The sequence below is a fragment of the Branchiostoma lanceolatum genome, chromosome 15, assembly GCF_035083965.1.
Source record: "Branchiostoma lanceolatum isolate klBraLanc5 chromosome 15, klBraLanc5.hap2, whole genome shotgun sequence".
Taxonomy (NCBI): Eukaryota; Metazoa; Chordata; class Leptocardii; order Amphioxiformes; family Branchiostomatidae; genus Branchiostoma; species Branchiostoma lanceolatum.
Genome location: NC_089736.1, coordinates 13,495,420 through 13,518,433, shown reverse-complemented (window position 1 = coordinate 13,518,433; position 23,014 = coordinate 13,495,420). Strand labels below are relative to the sequence as shown.

Genomic DNA, 23,014 nt, shown 5'->3' with positions numbered 1-23,014 from the left:
ATGTAGGCACTTCACAACACACGACCTAAACACTGAAAATCCGGGTTGCAATGACTAAAGAGGAAAGAAAAGATCTGTATATCTGGCGGCGTTCCAAAACAAAAGACCAAAACATTGGCCATTTTAAGGACAATCGGGCCGTGGCGTAAACAAAGTGTTTAAAGGTGAACTAACTTTTAGTATCTTTAAAAATCATCTATTTGCTCAAGGGAAATGGAGACTTCTAATTCAACACAACTTTACACAAAACACAATATCAGCCAAATACAACACAAGGCCACAGCATTGGGCACCCAAGGACAATCGGATCGTTGCGTAAACAAAATATCCAAAGGTGAACTAACTCTTAGTATCTTTAAAAGCATCAGTTTGCTCAAGGCAAATGAAGTCTTCTAACCCAACACAACTTAACATAAAACACAAGACCAGCTAAATACAAAACCACACAAATAACAAGACGACAACATTGGGCACCCAAAGACAATCGGGCCGTGGCGTAAACAAAATATTAAAAGGTCGACTAACTCTTAGTATCTTTAAAAATCATCAGTTTGCTCAAGGGAAATGGAGCCTTTTCATTCAGCACAAATTAACATAAAACACAAGACCAGCCAAATACAAAACCACACAAAGTAATAAGAGCAAAACATTGGGCACCCAAAGACAATCGGGCCGTGGCGTGAACAAAATATTCAAAGGTGAACTAACTCTTAGTATCTTTAAAATCATCAGTTTGCTCAAGGCAAATGGAGTCTTTTCAACACAACTTTACATAAAACACAAGACCACACAAAACGCAAGACTACAGCATTGGGTACCCCTTGTACAATTGCGACATAAACAAGATATTCTAAGGTCAACTAATTCTTACTACCTTTAAAAATCACCAGTTTACTCAAGGAAAAGCTTTATCCTAATCTACCACAATATCACGTAAACAAATGATAAGAACCTAGCCACCATAAACATTAATCCGCCGGGTTATATAAATCCGCCACTTTTAAAGTTAGTTTAAGAGACCTTTAGTGCAAAACTCTCCATGTATATACAGTTTAGATATACAGGAGTGCATTATACTTGGGGACGTTGTGTTGAAAATCTGTTAAGACGTATCTTTTCAAGGTGGCGAAATTATGTACCCTGGTGGAATTATGTTAGTAGATGTTATATGTATTACAGTGAGTAATCACGTACTACACGTTGAGTAAATACAAGAGGGTCGATACAGATATATACAAATTTCTAGTGGTATCATGTGTTGTGTTTTCGTAAGACTTTCTACCGGACCCTCAAACAAAATTCGATATCAATGTCTCTAGCAACTTGTAAACATTAAAAGGGGAATAGCTAAAACTCATATAATAACTGAATATAGTGCTGTTGCCAACACTCTAACGAAATTGTAAGGCTAGAGTTTTGAAGCATTCTGCGTTTCCAAAAGGCTACAGACCAATGTTTCCAAATAGATTTAAATGTTAGTCCTTACTTTACAAATGCTTGTCTAACTGCATACGTTTTAAGTATACATTGTATATATGACAATTGACAGGTATAGTCTGGACTCTAGTTAACCCTCCTGGCTTAGAAAAAGGCCACTCATTATTAGCTAATAATTCACCACTATTGTAAGAGCCGGGTGTTGTCATCCGAACTGGTTCGTACCGGTTTTGCGCCATGCGCACACAGTGCAACAAAGTCATTCCCTATAGTTGGTCCACACATACACCGCCAGGTAAGAACAAATGTCTTAACTATTGAAAAATTATCTTGGTCGCGCAAAGTATTCATTTGTGGAAAAACTGCCTAACAGAACTATGTTATAGACGATTACAATGTCGCAATAATATATGAAATACATACTTCTGATTGGTTGCAAGTTTATATTTTCGGACGACGCAAACGCTAAACATAGAGACCACATTTTGCTGAATGTAAATATTGATGAATTAAACTCTAAACAAATTGCATATTGTGCGGAGATTAACAACCACCACTGTTCTGCAAAAGTATGGTATCCTAAAAGAATGTGATACCAAAGCGGGCCTTGGTGGGATTGAGATGTGATTCTTACTTTATGTGTGTTAGGTCCTAAGTTCGAACGTTATGTTCCGTGGATAACTTGTTCCGGCTGGAAAGATGCCTTTGAACTACTGTTAGCCGAGGTATCATCGTTTACTTTCATGATGACGATTTTTTTTCATCTATCTTTTGTTGTCTGAAAGCATATATTTCCAAATTTTGAGACAACCAGCTGCGTTATCTAGTTGGAATGCTGCCAATATATACACTCCTACACAGCATTTTCCTGTGGACGCTCGGAGTCGCATCCCAACTTTTTTTTCAACATTTAACGCATCAAGCAAGACGCGTGCTTTAATACATTATGAGGATAATGTATTTCTTACTAGGGCGAACGGCAGGCACAGGACAGCTATACGGGGTGAAACACGGGGCAATTATTAGACCTTGGTCCAGGACATGACTTGAAATAACCTGGGCAAAGTTTTCTGCTATTCACGATAAAGCCACTTAAATCAAGGGCGTATTATTGTTCATTAAAATACAATCCCGATTGTGCGGTCCTCTGGGATTGGCTTATATGTTTTCTTTCTTTACTTTATAGGCCTTGGACAGAATTTTTTACATGACGCTTTGACATACGTTTTTGACCATACCCAAAGTATAGTCAACGTGGTGACTTTGATAGTCTGATAGAAATTAGTAATGTTGATCGGTATTGATTCGGTTGTATAATAAAAATACAAGGCTGTATCAATTACATTGAAACTTCATAACGATCCTTTTACTAAAATCATTAGATTTGGTAGAAATCATAAACTAGCTTTTTCAAGACCCATTCCACTAGACGGCGATCACGCTGCGATCTCGCTGCGACATAAATTGTATGTGTAACCTTAGATTCCATGATACGAAATGTGAACGAACGATTAAAAAAAATACAACACACAAACCGTTAAAAGATTATCTCTAACTATGAAGTTCGTTAAGCGGTCTGTCAAATTTCTGGACGAAGCGAGGTCGCCTTCCTAGTGGAATAGGGCTAAAATGGCTAAGGCTTGGATTTGGACGATCTGACATGCATTCATGTTCGAAAAAATGGTGCTAAAAATACACCGCTTAGTTATATACCGGACTGTTCATGCCATTGTTTGTTGTTACTAATGATTCATAGAGCATCACATGCTGCCAGGCGTGGTCAGATGACCTCAGCAAAGTAAACAATAACAAAAACACACACCCTAGCAGCGCAATGGTCGAAAATCAGCTAAGTCATTTATCCTTTTCATATATTTGAAGAAACAAAATAGAATGTCTTTCTATTGTTGCTTTTTTATCTTTTGTTACCATTTTCTTTCAATCCAAATAAATTACTTGAATAAACGCTGGTAATGCCACGTTACATTTATAAAAGCCAAAATACTGTATTCCCACAAAAGATTTCAATACTTTAACATGTTGAAAATTTGAGTTTATTTATATGGGGTAGCAGGAAATAAAGGTAAAAGACTTCTAGAAATGAAACTGTGTCCGTGAAGATCTTCCGTTGTCAGTTAACACAGTGAAAGCCGAGGGAAGTGTCTCGGAATGGAGTGTATTATACGAGGTCAAAAGTTTAGGACCTTTTTAGATTAGCAAAATCGTCGCACATAGAAGCAACGCTTACCATTGAAAAATGTCATAGACGTGTTAAAGTATACTGTATCACTTCTTTCAAGCTCGACTACAGTTATCCTTTTTTATTGTAATTTAGTGATTATTTTAAGCCGTTGCGTCATTTTGAGTCGTTGCATCAGCCTAAGCCCCGCCAAACATTCTAAACGTGTAACGCCGGTTTGGGTTAAAAAAATGAATTATTAACTTTGTTCACGTGTAACTTTCGACCAAAGTCCATTTCTATCTACCAATCGAAGGATATTTCATGGAATGCTAGACGGTCGATAGTTGTAAGACTCGTTACGGTTGGATAAGGAGTCAAGTGACGTAAGTGACGAAAGGCAGTCTAAATTGTAGTACGTTTCTCGTAGACCATTATTTACAACCGCGACTCTCAACGTGCACCCACGAAGCGAAAACTCTCATCTTTTGACCGCATCTCTACAAAACCATCTGAATTTTCAAAGTGAGTTAAACTTTCTTTAATATTACATGTCCCTGAGCATGGTTATAATCATTAAGCACAAGTTTTATGTTGATTTTAGAGAACACGCTTCAGATTTGGCGCGAAATGTGTCGCGGTCGTGGCGGGTGGCAGCTGATAAAAAGCCAGCATAAAAATGTCGTCTGAAAAAAATCGAACCACAAAAACCACATGATTTACCTGTTACGTACATGAAATAAGCGATATGTCCAGAAACTTTAAACCTTTGGTCAGTTATGAGAGAAATATGACTAAATTTGTGGGATTTTCAGGGGGTGTTTTTGCCACCATATGGTGCATTAAAAGAGGATGTACGTAGTTTCGTGACGGAAACAACGTGGCAATTTTTCCCACCTTTGAGAACTTCATTGTTTCGACGCGTGCTTTATGCGTAAACTCACATTTTCTTTGATGAATATGTTAGAATATTGGGTAAAATGTGATGCCAAAGGAATTAGTCGCTGGGAAATGTCCGATTATGTTTTTATTTGCCACGCCCCTTGACTGTCGAAACAGCTAACATGTCCGTCAAGAGCGGCGTTTGCGGGTGAACTTTGCTTGACTGGCGGGACCGACGCAAAACGTGTTTAAAGAACATAGCAACGAACCCTTGTCATCATTAGATGTAAAAAAAAGAAAACTAGATACTAGAGAGTTCCGTCATTAAGTGGTTTAGAGAATGTCTTCCTCTCAAAGTTCTAATATTTAACAAAAACTGTATTTTACGAATTACTAAAATAACCGAATGACCCGCAATGATCATCATGTTTTTTTTATAGCTGCCAAAACTGACGCGTAAAGCCTTTGAACGTTTGAAAGAACGGAGATGATAAACCATGTGTATAAGTATGGTTAAATAGATAAGGTTTTTTCTTCCTGCAATTCAACAATAAAGATTATAATTTGGCGTCGTATCAAAATACATACTACATGTAGAAGCGAAATGATCTTTGTGTTTAGCTCTTGAAAATTTGTGATGGCGGCCTTAGTCAATTCAAAGAAAGGAGATTGCATATCCATGTGTGTATAGGGATGCGTAGATAAGATCCCTTGGCGGACTCTAGGCTCTGCCAAACTAACTACGCCGGCTACAGGGAGAATATGTGCCAGCGAAGTTTGGTCGCCAAAGGGTTTCATTTGCAGGCGCAACTTGGAGGAGGAATTATTAACGTTCCCGTGGACGGACTTTCCTGTCCAATTATTCCTTTCTTTTGCCGAGTTCTACGATATGAACCCCCGCAGGAGGGTCTGGAGGTGGCTTATTCTATAGCACGTTGTCCCAGATAGAGATAACAGGAGAGGTGGGGTTAGATAAGGGTCGGTCAGTGAGACCAAACAGATGGCGATAAGAGATTTACACTCCGGACAGGGAGGATACATCTTTTCTTGTACATCTTCGGGGGTATAGAAGGGAGTTAGAAGTATCTATACATGTTGTAGACATCACTGTGCAGTTTGCTTAGTGGGGATATTTCTTCAACTGCCTTTTAAACGGTGATGGGTTGACGGACAACACCTTTTGTCTCTTTGCATTGGGCGGATCGACTTATATTTAGTTTGCGTGTGGGCGAACATCTTTGCGAGGAGATAGCGAGAGAGAGGGAGAGCAAGAGAGATAGAAAGAGAGAGACAGAGTATCTGAGAGAGAGAGAGAGTGTGTGTTTGTGTGTGTGTGTGTGTGTGTGCGTGCGTGTGTGTGTGTGTGTGTGTGCGTGTGTGTGTGTGTGTGTGTGTGTGTGTGCGTGTGTGTGCGTGCGTGTCTGTGTGTGTTTGTCACTGGTTGTGTGTATGTGTATGTCTGTATCAAGATCCTGTATTGTGGTATCATCCTTACGAATATAACAAATCAAAACGTCCAACTATAGTAAGACTCGAAAGACGTGTCAAAGGACTTTTACAACGAACAATTAGCCATCATGACCTACCAACAATGTTGCTACAGCCTACATAGGTCTGACTTTTTAGAACACACCTAGTATTATGTAAAAGAACCTCATTCTATCAGCTGTCCAGATGTTGGACCTTTTCTTTATCAGTCTTCCACTGATCAAAGAACTCCGAAACCAAAATAAACACTCCTCACGTGGTAGACAAATGTCCGGCTTTGTAGGTTTTTCGTAATCCAATTATTTGATGTTGACTCTTTGGACAAGCACGTTGCCGTGGCAACCAGGACGTGCGTCACTATTCCTGTTGTAACATCTCCGGTTGGCGCGAAACCAAGAGTCACGGGTTCTAATCTCATCGTTAATGGTTGATCTAAGACTACACGAGGTCAATTTTTCTTCAAGTTAGATTCAAAGAAACATGTTATATTGCTAAGATAAAATCGGTTGTTGGGTTACTTTAAGGATGTAAAAAGTGTAAAACGTTTGGCAATATTCTTACTGCGACTTTTGATTAGAAAATATCTATTTCCATTTTCGATATTAATTTTAGGGTATTTCAAACACTATCACACAAGAAATGGAATACATTCTATTCGATGTGTTAGGGCTTTTTGATGTTCCCACCTGTTACTGTTGCGCTTTTAAGTATTTACCGTGGACCCATAAGGAACGCGTTTGCGTATCTAATTTGTTTGCCCTGGTACCGCCTTAACCATTATTCTTGTGTACAGCAACGCCGGTATGTTATTATAGACTAATCCATGGTGAAAGTTCTGAAGGGGGTACCTAAACTTTTCCCTGCACCTTACGACTCCCCTCTAGTTAGAAGGTTTCGCCCTGACTTTCTTGCTACCATTAAAACGTTCTTCGCTGTGCAATAATCTTTTACCTTGTCTCAATTCGTCCAGTGGGCATATGAGTCTATCTTTGATGAAAAACTAAGATAAATGATAAGAAACAGATCATTCTTACATGCAAAGGAACAATGTTGGAAAACATGTTTCCACAAGTTTCTGTTACGTTTTCACATGCCTTGCAGGACATTCTCATTGTATGTGGCCACTATATGTGCAGAGGCATGTTGAATACATTGGAAACATTTCAAGCCAAAAACCTACGCGCCCACTACGTTATATGGCTGATTTCATCATTCTTACCGCTGTACCTAAAATATAACCTTAGAGAAATATTACATTTGACACTCTGATATTTACCAGAAAATAAACATCGAGTCTATACGTAAGTTCACTGTGACGTTTTTCACGTGTACCATTTATTCAATACTCAACATATCACACAAAACTGTAGTGTTGGATTATTGAAAAAATTGAATTCTAAGTAAACGGACTTGACCACCTTATTTGCAGCTTAGGCTAGGTGTTTAATGTTAGTAGTTACTTTTTCAATTTTGGCTGGAAGTTGATGCAAGTTTTCTTCAATTACCGAAACTAAACCATACCTATTTGACATAACCTGCACTAAAGAGTGCTATGGTCATCATTGTAATGTTGTTAGTGTTATGTATAAGTTGTCAGTTTGCAAGCAGTGCTCTTGCTTAAAAAGGACACCCCAACACAGACCAACTTTATTGCACGACAATCCTACACAGTACAATGCATGGCAACAACTATCAAACATGATACAAAACAGAGCTATAGAATAAAACTTAATATCCTAATTACTAAAACAATAAGGGCCAGCAAAAATCAACACATAACAAGTACGAGATTGAATAAGGTGAGTGATGTGTACATAATTCTCTTTGCCCGTGACATTGTAAAATGCTGAGCAAATTGTCACAAATCACCTGTATATTGTCCAAGCACATATTTCAATTGCAATATGCCATGGCTGTATTTGTAAGTGACACCAACTCAGAGAACAGCTTGGATACGTAAGAATCATACAATATTACAGATATCAGAGAAGAATCTTGTTGCACAGCCATTCGTGATCAAAACGAAAATGTTATGGCAGGCAAAGTATACAATGGTGCTTAGTGAACGACACTCCACATATAGTTTGGTTAAAGCGTTGTCCGAAGCAGTCTCGGCATGTGTATATTTGAACTAGCATTGTCCCTTAGCCCCTGTCAAGCCCCTAAATTCCCATTATGTCCCCTGATAAATTGACCGTAGCGTTTGGGCAATGATCCAAAACCTTGAGTAGCGGCCTTTTGTAGAAATGCCCACGTTGACAACCTATAAGACGGGCGTTGTTCTATACTGCCATGGAGTTATTCTATGTGGTAATAAATCTTTCAGCACTTGTGCCAACTCATGGCGCTGAAAGATGTTTGGAGAACGTACACATTTACTGGACCCGCGGCACGTTGATGGCATTGACGCTTCCTTATAATGATTTTTGTTACCCTTGATTTTAAAGGTATGACTAAAAAGACAACAAAATACACAAGGCGTAAAAAGATTCGTTTTTATCGATGAAATGTTTTGTGCAGACTGTCAAAACGCCTGGTCGCAGTTAGACCGCCAATGTGCCAGGGGTCCAATGAGATAGGAGCTTTAATGTGTTCATTATGGTTAACTTAAGAACAGATCATTAAGATTAAAGAGCTTACTATGTGTAAGAATCATAAACCATGTTTTTTGTTTCACGTTATGTGTCAAGGATTTTTCACGAATTGCAAAAAATTTAGTAAGCCGTTAGTGGTAGTAGACATTTTATGGCTGTTAATGGCGCAAATAAAACTAATGAGAAAATGAGGCTGTATCTCTCTGAGAATCAATGTTTAGTCTATAAACATAGCTACGTGATGATGTTATAATATCATATAAGATAAGCACAACATCCCCAAAAAAATAAATCATACACATACTAGTTATATATTCCAGATTTGATATCTAGTTTGTATAACGGCATCACAGATACTCCGTTGATTACCGTTGGGGGGCATCTGAAGAGTTTGAACAGTGATAGTGCGAGCACGATAGCTCAACTGAAGGGTTTCTAAGATAAGATAATGGTCTTCCAAGAGTTGACAGGTATTTTTGCTGATTGGTAAAAGACTCAAAGTCCAAAAGTTCACTTTTCCAGACAACCATGTTGAATAAGGGGGAAAAAAGCAGTAAGCAGGTTGAATAAATGTCGCCTAGCCCCCATGTTACGATGTCAAGGTGCAGAATTCTATTGATTCCCATTCTATTGTCTATATTAATAATTTCCAAAACTTAGAGACCAATAACAGATATAATTTCTAAAAACTCGACCTTTTTTTAATTTTCTTCATGTATATCTATGCTTGCAAACAGTTCTACTCTCAAGCTTCGTTTAAAAATGCGGTTTGAAAATAGAAAAAAGGCATTTAAAACTCTACAACTGGATGAAATTCGGAGATTTAATTTCTAACGTTTTGAGTGGCATCCATCACTCTTCTTCAGCGTCACTAAAATGAACTCGGGCAAATCAAATACACCGCTAGTTATTCTAACGGGGAAAACCGGTTGAATATGTCAAGGACACTAAACTAGTAAGAAACGTACTCAATAGCTTGATCATCGCTAGTAAAAAATAAAAAAAACTAACGTTCGGTCTCATCGACACCCCTTTGGTTTATATTTCACAGCACACATGTCAGTGACATTTCGAGGTCATTTGTTGTTTAATAAGTGTCCCGAGTCATCACATTTGCGGTCTTAATGAAATTCTTACCAGTATTGCTCTATTGTCTCAGCCCACACCTGCGGTTATAGTAATACCTGTCCGTTCACGGCTGTGCAATCTTCATAAAGGGATTCCATACCGCGTGCCATTTATTGCACCTTAGGTAAATTTGTTCACCTTTTGTTGCTTGGGATACAAGTCTTATCACAAGTACCGACATGGTCACTAAAGCACCTGAGGAAACATTGTTTATCAGGGATGACCAACGCAAAGAGTGACCACACCTGTACATATAGAGCTCGGGCGGAGCCTGTCGCTTGGAGAGATGACCTCGTTTTATTAGGTCATTCGGGCAAGAACCGGGTCATACTTCGGTCACATATGCACCTGTGCCCTAATGCTAAAAAATTGCACCGGTGGATTGCCAGATATCGGGGGGTGCCTCTCCATGTTCTCATGAATAGTGTACGGCTTCTATTCATTACCGGGTACAGGGTTGATCTTAAATCCGAGTTTTAAAAAAAATCCGGGACCCCGTCGTGCTTAAAAATATTACGGTACCCACAGGTTGTCCCACGAAAAAACGTAGGTGTCACGCCTGAAAGCGAAAAAAATATGACCGTAGCATCAGTAGGACTGGCGTACAACTGAGTATGTATATTTATTTAGTTCTCTAAACTACGCCATAAGAATACAACACATAAAACCCTACATTTACTTTATATTTTAGATTGCCCAGAGATCAAACTACATGTTTTACTGGGTCATTCGGGCAAATAACGGGTCGTGGCGCAAGCGGTAACGCAACCCAGCTGCTTCGCCATCTGGATCAAATTCCGTGGATCCGAAGGGCCCGCGTTCGAACCTCAGTGGTCGACTCGAACTCGGACATGTTGTAAGGGCCGGGATTGCATTCGTCATTTCCGATGGTGACGTAAAACCAGTGGGCCTGTGTATGAGGGAGCTTTGCCTTTGGGCGTAAGCCTCAAGCGTCAAACCTCTGCACGTAAAAGAACCCAACACACTTATAGAGAAGAGTAGGGGTGACCCGGTGTGCTTGGTAAAAAACGCGAGCCGTGGCGAAGCCACATTGCACCACCACTAGCTACTTGAAAAAGCATCATGCTTCACCTCAATTGAGGATGCCTGCTTTACCTTAAAGTTTTTACTTTAACGGGTCAGCAGAACGGGTATGCTGCCCCGGCCGAAGTACAAGTTAACAATATCTATCTTCTCTAAACTACGCCATAAGAATGGCACACATTCTATTCTATTCCATCTTTATATTTAAGACAGTGTCAATCTAAAGAGTTTCACAGTGTATAGGGAACACAATCTATAGAATCCTGTTTTAGCATGATAATTCAACAAAAACACATCTTAGAAAGGTTCTGGCAGACTCGACCGAAAGGGCAACTAAACATCTTCATCAGGATATATTGAAAATGCAGAAATGTTCGCGGTTGTTTTATGTTCGTGGATGAACTTTCAGCGCGAACTTAAAACTACCGCGGAACTTTTTGCTCACCAATGACTGTTGCGCTACTTTAATTTGTTTCTAACGCGAACTTAAAACCACCGCGAACACTCCATTTTCTCCCTAATGCGAAATTAAAACCATGCGAACTTCAATGCATTTACAGTAATACGTACATTCTATATATTATTTTCAGCAAAAATGCACCATTAGAATAAAACACGGGCAATCCTTGGTTTATATCTTAGCGCATACCTGGTTCCTAAGTCTCAAGCCAAAACTATCTATAGAACCATATTTTTGAGCATGACAATGTTAAAAAATCGCATCAGAGAAAAATAGGCTAGCTACAAATGTAGTTCGTTCTGAAGCACAACTTAGCGTTTTATTTCAATAAGATTCGCGATTAGCACAGTACAAGACACAGTCATTACATGCTATTGTTTCTTCATTCATTAGACAGCACAGCGTTTTAGTTAAAGGGTCAAGCGAAAACGACATACAGAATCATATTTTGAGCATGATAGCGTGACAAAAGCATCTCAGAGAAAAAAAGGCTACCAAGCTCATTTGCAGCACAACTATACAAAATTGGCCTTTTTTAATTTCAGACAGCACATAGTTTCAAACCATTATTTAAAAACACATCAATTTTGGACATAGCACATTAAATGCTATTGTTTCTTTCATGACATTTAGACAGCACAGCATTTTAAGTTAAAAAGGCAAGCGAAAACGCTCTACAGATTCGTACTTTGGGCATGATAAGAGGATAAACAGAGGCTTTCACGTACACCGTTTGAAAAACACGGCGCCAGACGTCTGATGTTAGTTTGTTTACCTTGCCACGCCCCCTTTGGCATGACTACCAGAGTCATAAGGTCCCGTAAGACAAGGTACATTGTTCAAGTTGCGTGGTTAAGCTGATGTGCTGGCGTCGCGTATACATAAGGAACTAAACCTTTTAGTGTTAGTATATCGTAGACTTACAGCAAGCGTTGTTTTAAAGGATCCCAGGAGATTGTATTACAACGTACGGAAATTATCTGCTTTTCTCTTAAATTCATTTTCTACATCATTTATTTGCATTTTTACGAGTATGAAAGGAGTCGGTTAAATAGTTTATTTTTGTCGAAGTTCTTGTTAGAAAAAGCGATATCAAATCTAGATTATTTCAGTCACGGTAATCGAGATTTATCATTTGTGACAAACTTTACCAGACTACTGACATGTTTTCCGTGACTTGTACAGATTGTTAGACGTCATCATAATGGATTTTAGTATTAAAGCGTCAAGATGAATTTTTTTTAAAAATAATTTTGCAGCAAACTTCACCAGACTATCGGCGTTGGTTTCTTTGACGTGTACTGATTGTTAGACGTCATCATTATGGATTTAAACATGAAGATGATATGTTTTTATCATTTTGCAGCAAACTTTACCATACTACGGACGTATTTCCTTGACGTGTAGTGACTGGTCATCAACATCATCATGGGGCGCGGAGAAAGCGACGAGAAGAATAAGATGGACCAAGAGGAAGAGGTGGACTCTGGGGTAAAAATGTTTTCTAACATTTATGGTCAAAATCGCTACTTTACTTCGCTTGTTCAGCTCATAGCGTTTTCCATTCTACACTCAAAACGTTTGAGAACTTTTAAACGTCCAATTCATCAAACTAGCTGTCAAATACCTTGTTTCTTTTTGCTGTAAAAGATGGAGCATTTTTAATTTAACAGTAAATCAAGTAGACAAACCTGCTTTAACAGTGTAATGAAGTCTTTTTCTCTTCATTTCGTCGTGTTAACGCTACTCTACCAACGAATAAATGCATTCCGTATGCTCTATAAGGGAGCGCGTCAGACGATTTATTTCTTGTTGTTGACGTCTTTTACGTATGTTCTTTAAAACGTGTCATTGTTGCAATCATCAGTGTCTTTTTATCAAGGAAAGAAGTGAACGTTGTTGATTTTTATTTATTTCAGTTTTGCGACAAGTTTCGTGGATTCCCCAAGTGTATTGGGTTCATCGTCGGCAACGAGTTCTGCGAGAGGTTCTCCTTTTACGGCATGAAAGGTGAGTACAGCAAGAATCTTGTTATTTTCAGATTCCTTTGAGCGAAAATGATGTACATGTCTTTGTCTTAGGTTCATGACATGTTTTTGTCTTAGTTTCATGACATTAAGCTGCCAATGTTCTGTTAGTCTTTCTGCTACTATCCTCGGTGCAATTTTTACTGGTTCTAATTCGCACTGCACCTAGGAACTGCTAGTGTAAAGAATCAGAATACCCAGTTCTTTACCATTCTATTGAAACTATTCAATGATGTTTGTGCACATGATTACAGGATTGCGTAGCAAAACCTTTGTTGGAACCATTGGCATGTGTGGTGGCCGCCATCTTGAATTGTGACGCCTGCCGTTTTATTGGGAGGGATGTTTTTTCTGGGGCCGCTAGCGTTCTCTCTATTCTTAACAAATAGGCACACAACTATCACACATTCAACTCAAATAAAAAGAAAAATTCAATGCCAATTCATATTCATTAAAAGACCCCATAATCGGTCAACTAATAGCAAACCTGAAGTATATGTAGCACAAATTTTATTTTGTTTTATTTTGCAGCCATCCTGACCATTTATTTGCTGGAAGCGCTTCTGTTCGATGACTCTACCTCCACGGCTATCTATCACGCCTTCACGTTCGGCTGTTACTTCACCCCCATCCTCGGCGCCATCATGGCAGACAGCTGGCTCGGAAAGTACTGGTACGCAACGACCTTTGTACACCTCCTTCTTTTCCAGGGTTGACAAGGCCAAGAATAAAATGTTGTATTTCCGGCTTCTCGTTCGACCGTTGCGAAAAGCTTTTTTTTTGGTCGAGTCAAACAAGGGACATGCAATTTTTGATCTGAAATCTGAGTGATGAAAATTTAAGATGAAATGCAAGTAGCCATTCAAACTCTCCAACATACATTCTACACCTCACACTCTCAGAACAAATATAGTCTTCTAACAGTTGAGGTAGGAAATTGTAGTAAACATTGTACTTCTTTGTTTAGAACAATATAGGTTCCAGCATACTGTTGTATTTAAGTATTGCATTATTAAACTGTATTTGTTGGATCACGTAGGCTGAAATCTATGTTTGAAACAAAATAAAAAAACGCACTCCTACCCGGTTTCACTTAATACCGAAAACAACCGAAAACTACCGACCGTGACATTTTCAGAACAGTAACCGGAAACACAACGTTTGTACCTGGCCTAAACAAACGCACAGTGCGGAAACAGAGCCGAGCTGACGCCACTACTAACCCTCCTGTTTTCAATAAATTTCAGCAACACGACCTAATACCTACCAACCACGAATATCATTCCAATACTTGCATCAATCCAAATGAATCTGACATATATATGATAATACGTGATGCTATAGAATTATAATATAGTAAATCAAAAATAATAGATTCCTTAAGCAATGTCAAATACTATCCAATTGTTGTTTAAATTAAATACGGAACTCATTAACTTATTCCTGAAAATAAATATGGTGACTATGAATGTATTTGATTTGTGGATGATAATGTATTCCTTCCCTTGAATGAATTTATCTAATCCAGGACAATAGTGTCGGTGTCAATGGTGTACTGTCTTGGGCATCTGATTATGTCCTTATCAGATCTGGTTGGGCCAGAACCATATCCATTTCTTGGACCGTCGCCGTCAGGCAAGATGTACGTATCTGATAGAATTACAACACACTGCCAGGGCTGACCATCCATGCTTGCAAGTCTTTACTAGATCTGTTTGTCAAACTAGATTCTGTAGCATTGGACTCTTTGATCATCATGCTAAGATCTTCATTCTAAGATTCTGAGCCTCATTATCCTAAGATACTAAGATTATCAATGTAAGATTCTAAAATCATCATTCTACGATTCTAAGATTTTCATATTAGGGTTCTAAGATTATGATTCCGGGATTCTAAGATCACCATTCTAAGATTCTTAGATCATAATTCTAGGATTCCAAGATCATCATTCTAAGATTCTAAGATCACCATTCTACGATCGCAATTCTAAGATCACCATTCTAAGATTTTGAGATCATCATTCTACGTCTTAAAAATCATAGTTCTATGAATCTAAGACCATCATTCTCAGATTTCTAAAAGCTCCTCGCCCTATTCCAAACGATTTAATCCCAAACAGAGTCACTGGTTTGGTTGCTACAGATGAATATGATGACGAACAGATTTGATAAAGGCCGTGTAGCTATATGTGTACAAGCTTGCTTTTGCCATCGCATATCATTCCATGTTTCCACCCATTTGCACCTCATATAGGACTATAGTGTCGGTCTCCATCCTCTACGCCATTGGCAATTTTGTTTTGTCCATTTCCTCTCTGTTCGGACCTCCTCCATACCCGTTCTACGGAGTCTCGCCAGACGCCAACATGTAAGTCTGTGAGGGTACACCTTGGGATACGGCCGAAAATCATTACAAAGAAGAATTCGAAACAATTGACAGGCCGTCCCATCGTACCCCCGGTACATCGCTTCGCCATTGCCGCGTGTCCAATCATTGCTGCATGTCTAATCATCATTGCTTATGCTAGGGGCATATTTCTACACCGGGGCCCGGCCGGGCATTTTGAGATAACGAAAATTGTATGATGCAAAAGACTACAAAAGGCAAATAGTAGTAGGAAGCCTCAGGCCAAACCGTACACGCTAGCACCGTATCTTCAGAAAAGACGTAGTCGCATGTTCCCGATTAGAAATTTATTCAAGCCCACATCCAGACTAGTTTCGCCTTGTGTGTGGCTTTCTCGATGGTTGAAGGTTCGAATCATTCGAGCTCTGATCCTTTTTGGCTTTATCAAGGATCTGAGAGCTCGAATGATTCGAACCTTAAACCATCGAGAAAGCTACATAAAGGCGAAATTAGTCGGCCTGGGCTTGAATAAAATTCCAAACGGGAACTATTTGGCTACAGCATCTTTTCTGAAGATATGGCGTGAGTGTGTACGGTTGACTTGAGGTTGCCCAACACAATGTGCCTTGTAAAATACTTCAAAACATACAGAACGTAAAAAAAGGCATAAAATAGTTTGTGTATCTAACTTGATATCAACTTCTATCTTTCGTTTTAGAAAAAAAAATATCGGCCAGGCCCCGGTTTAGAAATGTTTCAATAGCATAACCAGTGCCCGTGTTGCGTGTGTGGCAAGATTTGCATGTTTCATTACAATCAATGTTTTTTTGTTTCATGCAATATGCATGTATGCATGGACAATCATCGTTACAATCATTTACATCATCATGTACAACACCTTAAATGTACAAGATCATCAACATTATCATCAACATTATTGGACATTTATCAATATCATTGATATCCTTATCAACATCATCATCAATGTACAGTCATATAACATTGTTGAGATCATTTACAACATCATCAAAACCATCATGGCAACTATAATAGCTTTTGATCATGATATTCTTTTCTAATCATTTTTCAATACAAACATCGTTGTTAACCAGACGCGTCATCATGACGTCACTGATTTGTGTGCACGTCACCTGCACCAGCTGTTTACCATAATCATCACCTGCACGAAAAAAAAAGTTGTACTTCATGATATTTTGAGAACATTTAAAAAGGTTTCCGCTTTCATCTATTTATAATCATAATGGTGTTTCTTTGATTTTTTTCCATATTTTTGGTCAACATAATTCCTTTTCATATCGTGTGTAAACTAATAGAATTCAATATATTTTGCATACAGACTTTGAGTGGAAAGATCCCGAAAACAGAGAAAACTAAAAGATGTCTCTCTCGGTTAAAAAAATCAAGATTTCAGTTTAACTAAAAGGCTGAATCAGAACATTTTGAAGGCTTTGATTAAAAGACCGTTCGAGAAACACTGTTATACATTTGTAACTATATAGAGTAGAAACCAAAGGAGTGTACATTGAGCATGTTCATCACAAAATATCATAAAGTACAACTAAACGTGTGATCATGATGGCTCAGTGTGTATCACCACCAACTTAACTGATGAAAGATTTCATCATGACAATCTCACTGCACGGACAAGATCATATCACTATCATCAGAACGTTTTATGACCATAATAAACATGATCCTCACATTGCACAAACATTGTGCAATGAACACAATATGACCAATTTTAGAATCCCGTTAAAACAACACCTTTGTAGTGATTAACATCTCCTAACATTATTCCACCAGGATACATATTTCCGCCACCCTGAAAAGATACGTCAAAACAGATCTCCAACCCAACGTCCCCCAGTATAATACACTCCTGTATATCTAAACTGTGCATACCTGGGGATGCTGCACTAAAGATCTCTCAAACACACTGTTTTCAAAGTGGCGGATTTATGTAACCTGGCGGATTAATGTTAATAGAAGTTACTGTTGCTGATATTAGTACTGGTTGTATTTTCCCCCAGACCTGGCGCCATGATTGGTTTAGTCCTTATCGCCCTGGGAACGGGCGGGATCAAGCCGTGTGTGTCGGCCTTTGGAGGAGACCAGTTCAAGGATGGACAGGTAAAGGGCCAGTGCAATTCCTGCAACTCTACTGTTCAGCAAATACCAATACACAAAGTCTTATCCATGTAGCGTCAGAATACAGGACGCTATATTAAAGTCGCTATGTTACCAAATGGCTTGAAACAGACGAAATTATGTGAGAAGTGATATTTGATACAAGTAGAGTAACACAATACATGATAATTTGCTAAATGGTAATATATGTAGAAAGTCCTTTTTTTAGCTTCATTTTGTATATAAACATATATATATATATATGCCATACATATATATAAACTGCCCAAACAGTTTCTTATTTGCCTGTTAACCTATAGACGAAGCAAGTGCAGATGTTCTTCTCCATCTTCTACTTTGCCATCAACGCTGGTAGTCTCATCTCCACTTTGGTCACCCCTCTGCTTAGGGGTAAGTGGTTAATACAATTCACATTAGGTAACACTATTTCAATTATATCGATGACATATCCTGGGCACCCTAATTCTGATGCGAGCGTGTGAAAATAGTCAGTTTTTTTTTGGGAAACTTTGCCTTCATTATGATCTAGACAGTCAGGAAGGTCAAACAGTTGATTGAATACACAAAACATAATATTTTACGGGTTCAAGGGAGAGTGCGTTTACCACAAAATTAGAACTTATGATAGGAAAAGGTGAACTTAAGTATCAACTCTCCGACAACAATACGAAACAAATACATAAAACTTGTGCCTTATAGTGCCTAAGATGCCTAATTGCATACGGTGATAATGACTGGATGGCAGTTTACAGATTGCATAGCTTATACTGATAATTCAAAGTTCTCTTGTGTGTGGTCAAAAAATCTTTGTCCTTTAAAGGCGCCATTTTTATTTGCCTATCGAATCGTCTATCAGGTGACGTCCTCTTGAAAGAGAGAGGGGGCTATTAGTCAATAAAAGTGAATATTATATTTGGACGTCTTCCATTTTATTCCAAGGATATGCTTCATTCATTCAGTGCAAATATACAGTCACAGCTTTGATTATTGTTAAGTTAAGTTCACTTAAAGTCCCTAACTGATAGCATGTGATTACTAAAACTTAACCAAGAAGAACGTCCATTAAAACCCAATTATAAGATGGCCATTCATTTATCATGAGTCAATCGATAGTCTTATCACTGCTTAAAGACTGACTCCACCTCGATGAACAATAAAGCATTCCTGTTTAGCCTGGGCTTAATGGCTACATAAACGCCTTTTGAGCAGACATGCCACGAGCGAACGTGATTACCATTTTGAAAGTTCAGATAAAGTTCATGGTATCAAATGAATGTGATTCGAATGGACTTTGGTCACCACTGCGGTGAATAGTTCAACAACACTTGACGCTTGCTACCAGATAGGCTAGAGCAATAAGTAAACATTGGGATCAGGACGATTCGGCCCAATACTGGGGTCAATTCAGCCCAATACCCTGGTCAACTCGGCCCCTATACCCTGGTCAACTCGGCCCAATACCCTGGTCAACTCGGCCCAATACCCTGGTCAACTCGGCAACGGTTAGGGTTAGGCCTGAGTTGAGCAGGGTGTTAGGCCCAGTTGGTCTGATCAGCCATGCGCCGAGTTGGTAAATTATAGGTGCCGAAGTGCTCGAAATCCGTAAACATGGACCTTGTAGTTTAAGTGCAAACTCTCAGCAGACAACATGATTGTTTGGTAAACATGCCCTCATGGTCAGGCACTAAGTGGCTTCGCTAATGGATTTACTATGTTGTTTTGGAGAACGATAACCTGCTTATCCAATTTGATATTTCAAGGCTAATCACGGATTGAGTAGATTTAAGAAGGATAAGAAATTCAAGTCATATGGATGGGCATATCTATCTTCTGTAGTGTCACATAAATCAAATAGCAAAACATGTAATAGACAAGATAAGTACATAAGCTTTTTTGTCTGTTTTGTTTATTCCACAAGGACATCTTTTATAATCTTTTAAAACATATGTGCACAAAAACGTGTTTATTTGTTAAATATATATTACCATTGCAAACATGTTGCCAATAACAAAACAATTAATCAACAGGTTCTTCCAATCGATTTAATGATTAAAGGCTCTTCATTGATTGAGTTGGATTGATAAAGATAAGAATGGTTGATGTAACGTTTAGTTTAAGTAGTGTTTCTTTCGCCCAGGTTTGAATTCTAAAAGGACATTAGATAAACCAATCAAAACACAAGAACACAAGACATTTGTTAATCTCAAATCATGGCAAAATGTTAAGATAACAAATACTATTTATTATAATAACCCACAGACGATGTCCAGTGCTATGGAGCTGACTGCTTCCCATTGGCTTTCGGAGTTCCAGCCGTCCTCATGGTAGTCGCAACAAGTAAGTCCTTTACAAATCATTTCCTATATTTCAAAATGTTAACCCCTGTCCTGCTGACATTTTTTACGCAATTCATTGAATTAATTTGGTTTATTAATCAGGTCATTTTCCCTTGACTTTTTCTGCACTGCTGTGGCATTGTTACTTCCGACTTTGGTGCGTTTCGCTGCGGTGTGATGCGTTTAGCTGAAAAAAATACCCCAAACCCGTTCATATACAGGACCTACATACAGGCTCTTTATATATAAAACGCGTATACAAAGGATCCCCACATGACAATCAAAATGTTAAGAATCATTTTTGTAAAGAAGTTATCTGCTTGAAATTCACTACTTTTGCGTTGCTAATAAGACTATAATGTTAAGTTTGCATGCAAATAAACATGTAAGACGTAAGCTTACAGTGTTGTCTTCTGAGTTTCTTGAGAGTTCAAGAGAAGAAGTGGTCAAAAATGCCCCAACAGTTTTAAAAACAACTGCAAAGTTTTTGGCCCCTCACGGGTCTAATCGTATCCATCATTCTTTATCTCTGCAGTTCTGTTTGTTGTCGGCACCCCCTTCTACAAGAGGAACCCACCGCAAGGCAACGTTGTTGTGCTTGTGTCAAAGGCCATCGGGGTGAGCTTTGTGATTCAGTCTGACAGACATATATGTAAAATAATACTTAATAAGCATTCTGATCATGATCATAATAATCTTACTTTATTTTATAACCCATGTTCCCTGTAAACATATAAGCATTGATGTTTGATTTGTTGCTTAGACCTGGTTAGCAATTTGTAACACATAATTGTGCCAATTTTAATTGTTTCATTGATTCGATTTATATTGATACTTCGTAGATATTTATACTCGTCTGAAGAAGTCTTTACCATGACATGTAGGTTTTAAAGATGTCATGATCTTTTGAGAAAAATATGTTCTTATCTAAACGAATAAAAGCAAAGAAACCAGCAGCTGTATTTTTAACGTTTGAATACTTTATTCAGCTAGGAAATGTGTATAAACAAATGCATCTCTTAACGGCTATACTTTTGATCATGATATCATATATGCAGATGTCATGCCTTTGACCTTGTCTTTCTAAACATGTATATCTGTTTGGTATAGCAGATTCTTTTTACACAACCAGGTAATCTTACCTACTAACATTTCGGTGTCTGTCAGAGCTTCTGACTGGAGTACTGCTTCTCACCGCCATAAGTAGCTGATGCAGCTGTCGCTTTTGCAGATGAGAAGCAGTTCTCCAGTCAGAAGCACCGAAACGTTAGCAAGTGAGATTACCTGGTTGTGTAAAAAGAATCTCCTATACCCTATATTCTACCAACCTGATGAAATCATTTTCGGATATATGTCTCTTGTCCAGAATGCGGTTAAGAACCGTTGGAACCGTGAGGATGGAGAGCAGAGGGAACACTGGATGGACTACTGCGATACATCAAAATACGACGTTAGTTTGACTCCCTCCAAAATAAATTTAATACGACCAACGTTGCTAAATTATATGTATATTAATTGTTACAATATTGCGAGATAAACGTGAATTAGTCCTAACCATGTTCAGTACTGGAGGCTTTAGAGGCTACAATGTATATTTACATGAATTCTTAATATGAAGAATAAATAAATATAATTTTGTACTTGTCACATATTGGGAGGGAAATTGCTTTCAATAACATTTTGCACAAACTAAGTGTGTCACCAGTTTTTCTATTAACCTACCAGTATATCTTGCAATCTACATTCCTAGTTTGTCACAATTTGACTTCCATTATTATCTCACTATCATGTAGAAATCATGTAGAAATCTGCCATGACTTAAAAACTGTAATATGTCACATAAAAATCCTGAGAAACGCCTGGAAAAATTTCAGGTCAAGACAAAAGATGAAGCAGAGAATACAAAAAAAGACATGTCTGCCCTTGGTGTTGGATACACATTCTCTAACAATGTTTTCATATTTTCTTCCTTTCCTTGTTATAACTATTTTTTTTTGATTACAGAAAAAGCTGGTTCGTGACATCAAGTTCATGCTGCACGTGCTGTACATGTACATCCCTCTGCCCGTCTTCTGGGCTCTGTTCGACCAACAGGTGAGGCAACTCTTCATCAGAACCAAATCTGGTTTCGAGATATGGAGACAGCTTTAAACTCTGAGCACCCCAACCCCCCTCCCTCTCACTGGACCCACGGCACGCTGCCTGCGTCGATCAAATTGACTTAGAACTTAACAAATCCCATCGACAAAAGCGAATAGTTTTAAGCTTTGTGTGTTTTAATGTCTATTTGGTCCTACTTGTAACAGAACTCCAGTTTATAACGCAGCGTCAACGCCAGCGTGACGCGAGCCAGTGAGAGGGGGGCTTAAGGCTGCTAGAAGTTAACTTATGAACAATGCCTAAGTCATGTGAACAAACCAGCTAAGTCTAGAAAGACATTAAGACGGGTATAATATCCAGTAGTCAACTCACAAACAATGTTTGTCTTGCTTATTGTCTTGTTTGTTTTAGATTTTTAAAAATGCCGTGCAGTATATGGATGTTCATTTATTGAAAAATCCGTTTCAAATTCCAGGGATCTCGGTGGACTCTTCAAGCTTATCGGATGAACTATGATCTGGTAAGTATAGGATGTTTTGTATGTGCTTGTTCTCCATGACTCTTTTGTCTCATTTTCTTTTCTTTATATGAGTCAGTGTACTTTTTCCTCTCTGTATTTTTGTCTGTCTTTTTGTTCTCTCTCCTCCTGTGTCTTTTATCTCTTAATAGTTTGCTGGAGATTAAATGCCTGTCTGTTAGGGCCCTGTCACGCATGTGCGTATATGCAAGTCCGTATGAGATGCGTATTAACAAGTTTTTGTTTGAGATTAAGTTTACAGCCGAAGAAGTAATTTCTTTGGTTCGATAACTAGGCTGCACAGTGG

General features: G+C 38.5%; 1 protein-coding gene across 1 annotated transcript in view; it reads left to right on the top strand.

Annotated features, from left to right (window-relative positions):
* The first annotated feature begins 4,013 nt into the window (after window positions 1-4,013).
* The window catches only part of LOC136420268 (solute carrier family 15 member 2-like), a 29,330-nt gene continuing 10,329 nt past the window's right edge, over window positions 4,014-23,014 (top strand). Inside the window, exons 1-12 of the mRNA XM_066407119.1 lie at window positions 4,014-4,141; window positions 12,579-12,703; window positions 13,132-13,222; window positions 13,771-13,912; window positions 15,493-15,606; window positions 17,637-17,736; window positions 18,054-18,144; window positions 20,014-20,091; window positions 20,626-20,708; window positions 21,457-21,540; window positions 22,095-22,184; window positions 22,666-22,710. Of these exons, the coding sequence (XP_066263216.1) occupies window positions 12,641-12,703; window positions 13,132-13,222; window positions 13,771-13,912; window positions 15,493-15,606; window positions 17,637-17,736; window positions 18,054-18,144; window positions 20,014-20,091; window positions 20,626-20,708; window positions 21,457-21,540; window positions 22,095-22,184; window positions 22,666-22,710 (981 nt within the window). The 5' untranslated portion in view covers window positions 4,014-4,141; window positions 12,579-12,640. The remainder of the gene's footprint in view (window positions 4,142-12,578; window positions 12,704-13,131; window positions 13,223-13,770; window positions 13,913-15,492; window positions 15,607-17,636; window positions 17,737-18,053; window positions 18,145-20,013; window positions 20,092-20,625; window positions 20,709-21,456; window positions 21,541-22,094; window positions 22,185-22,665; window positions 22,711-23,014) is intronic.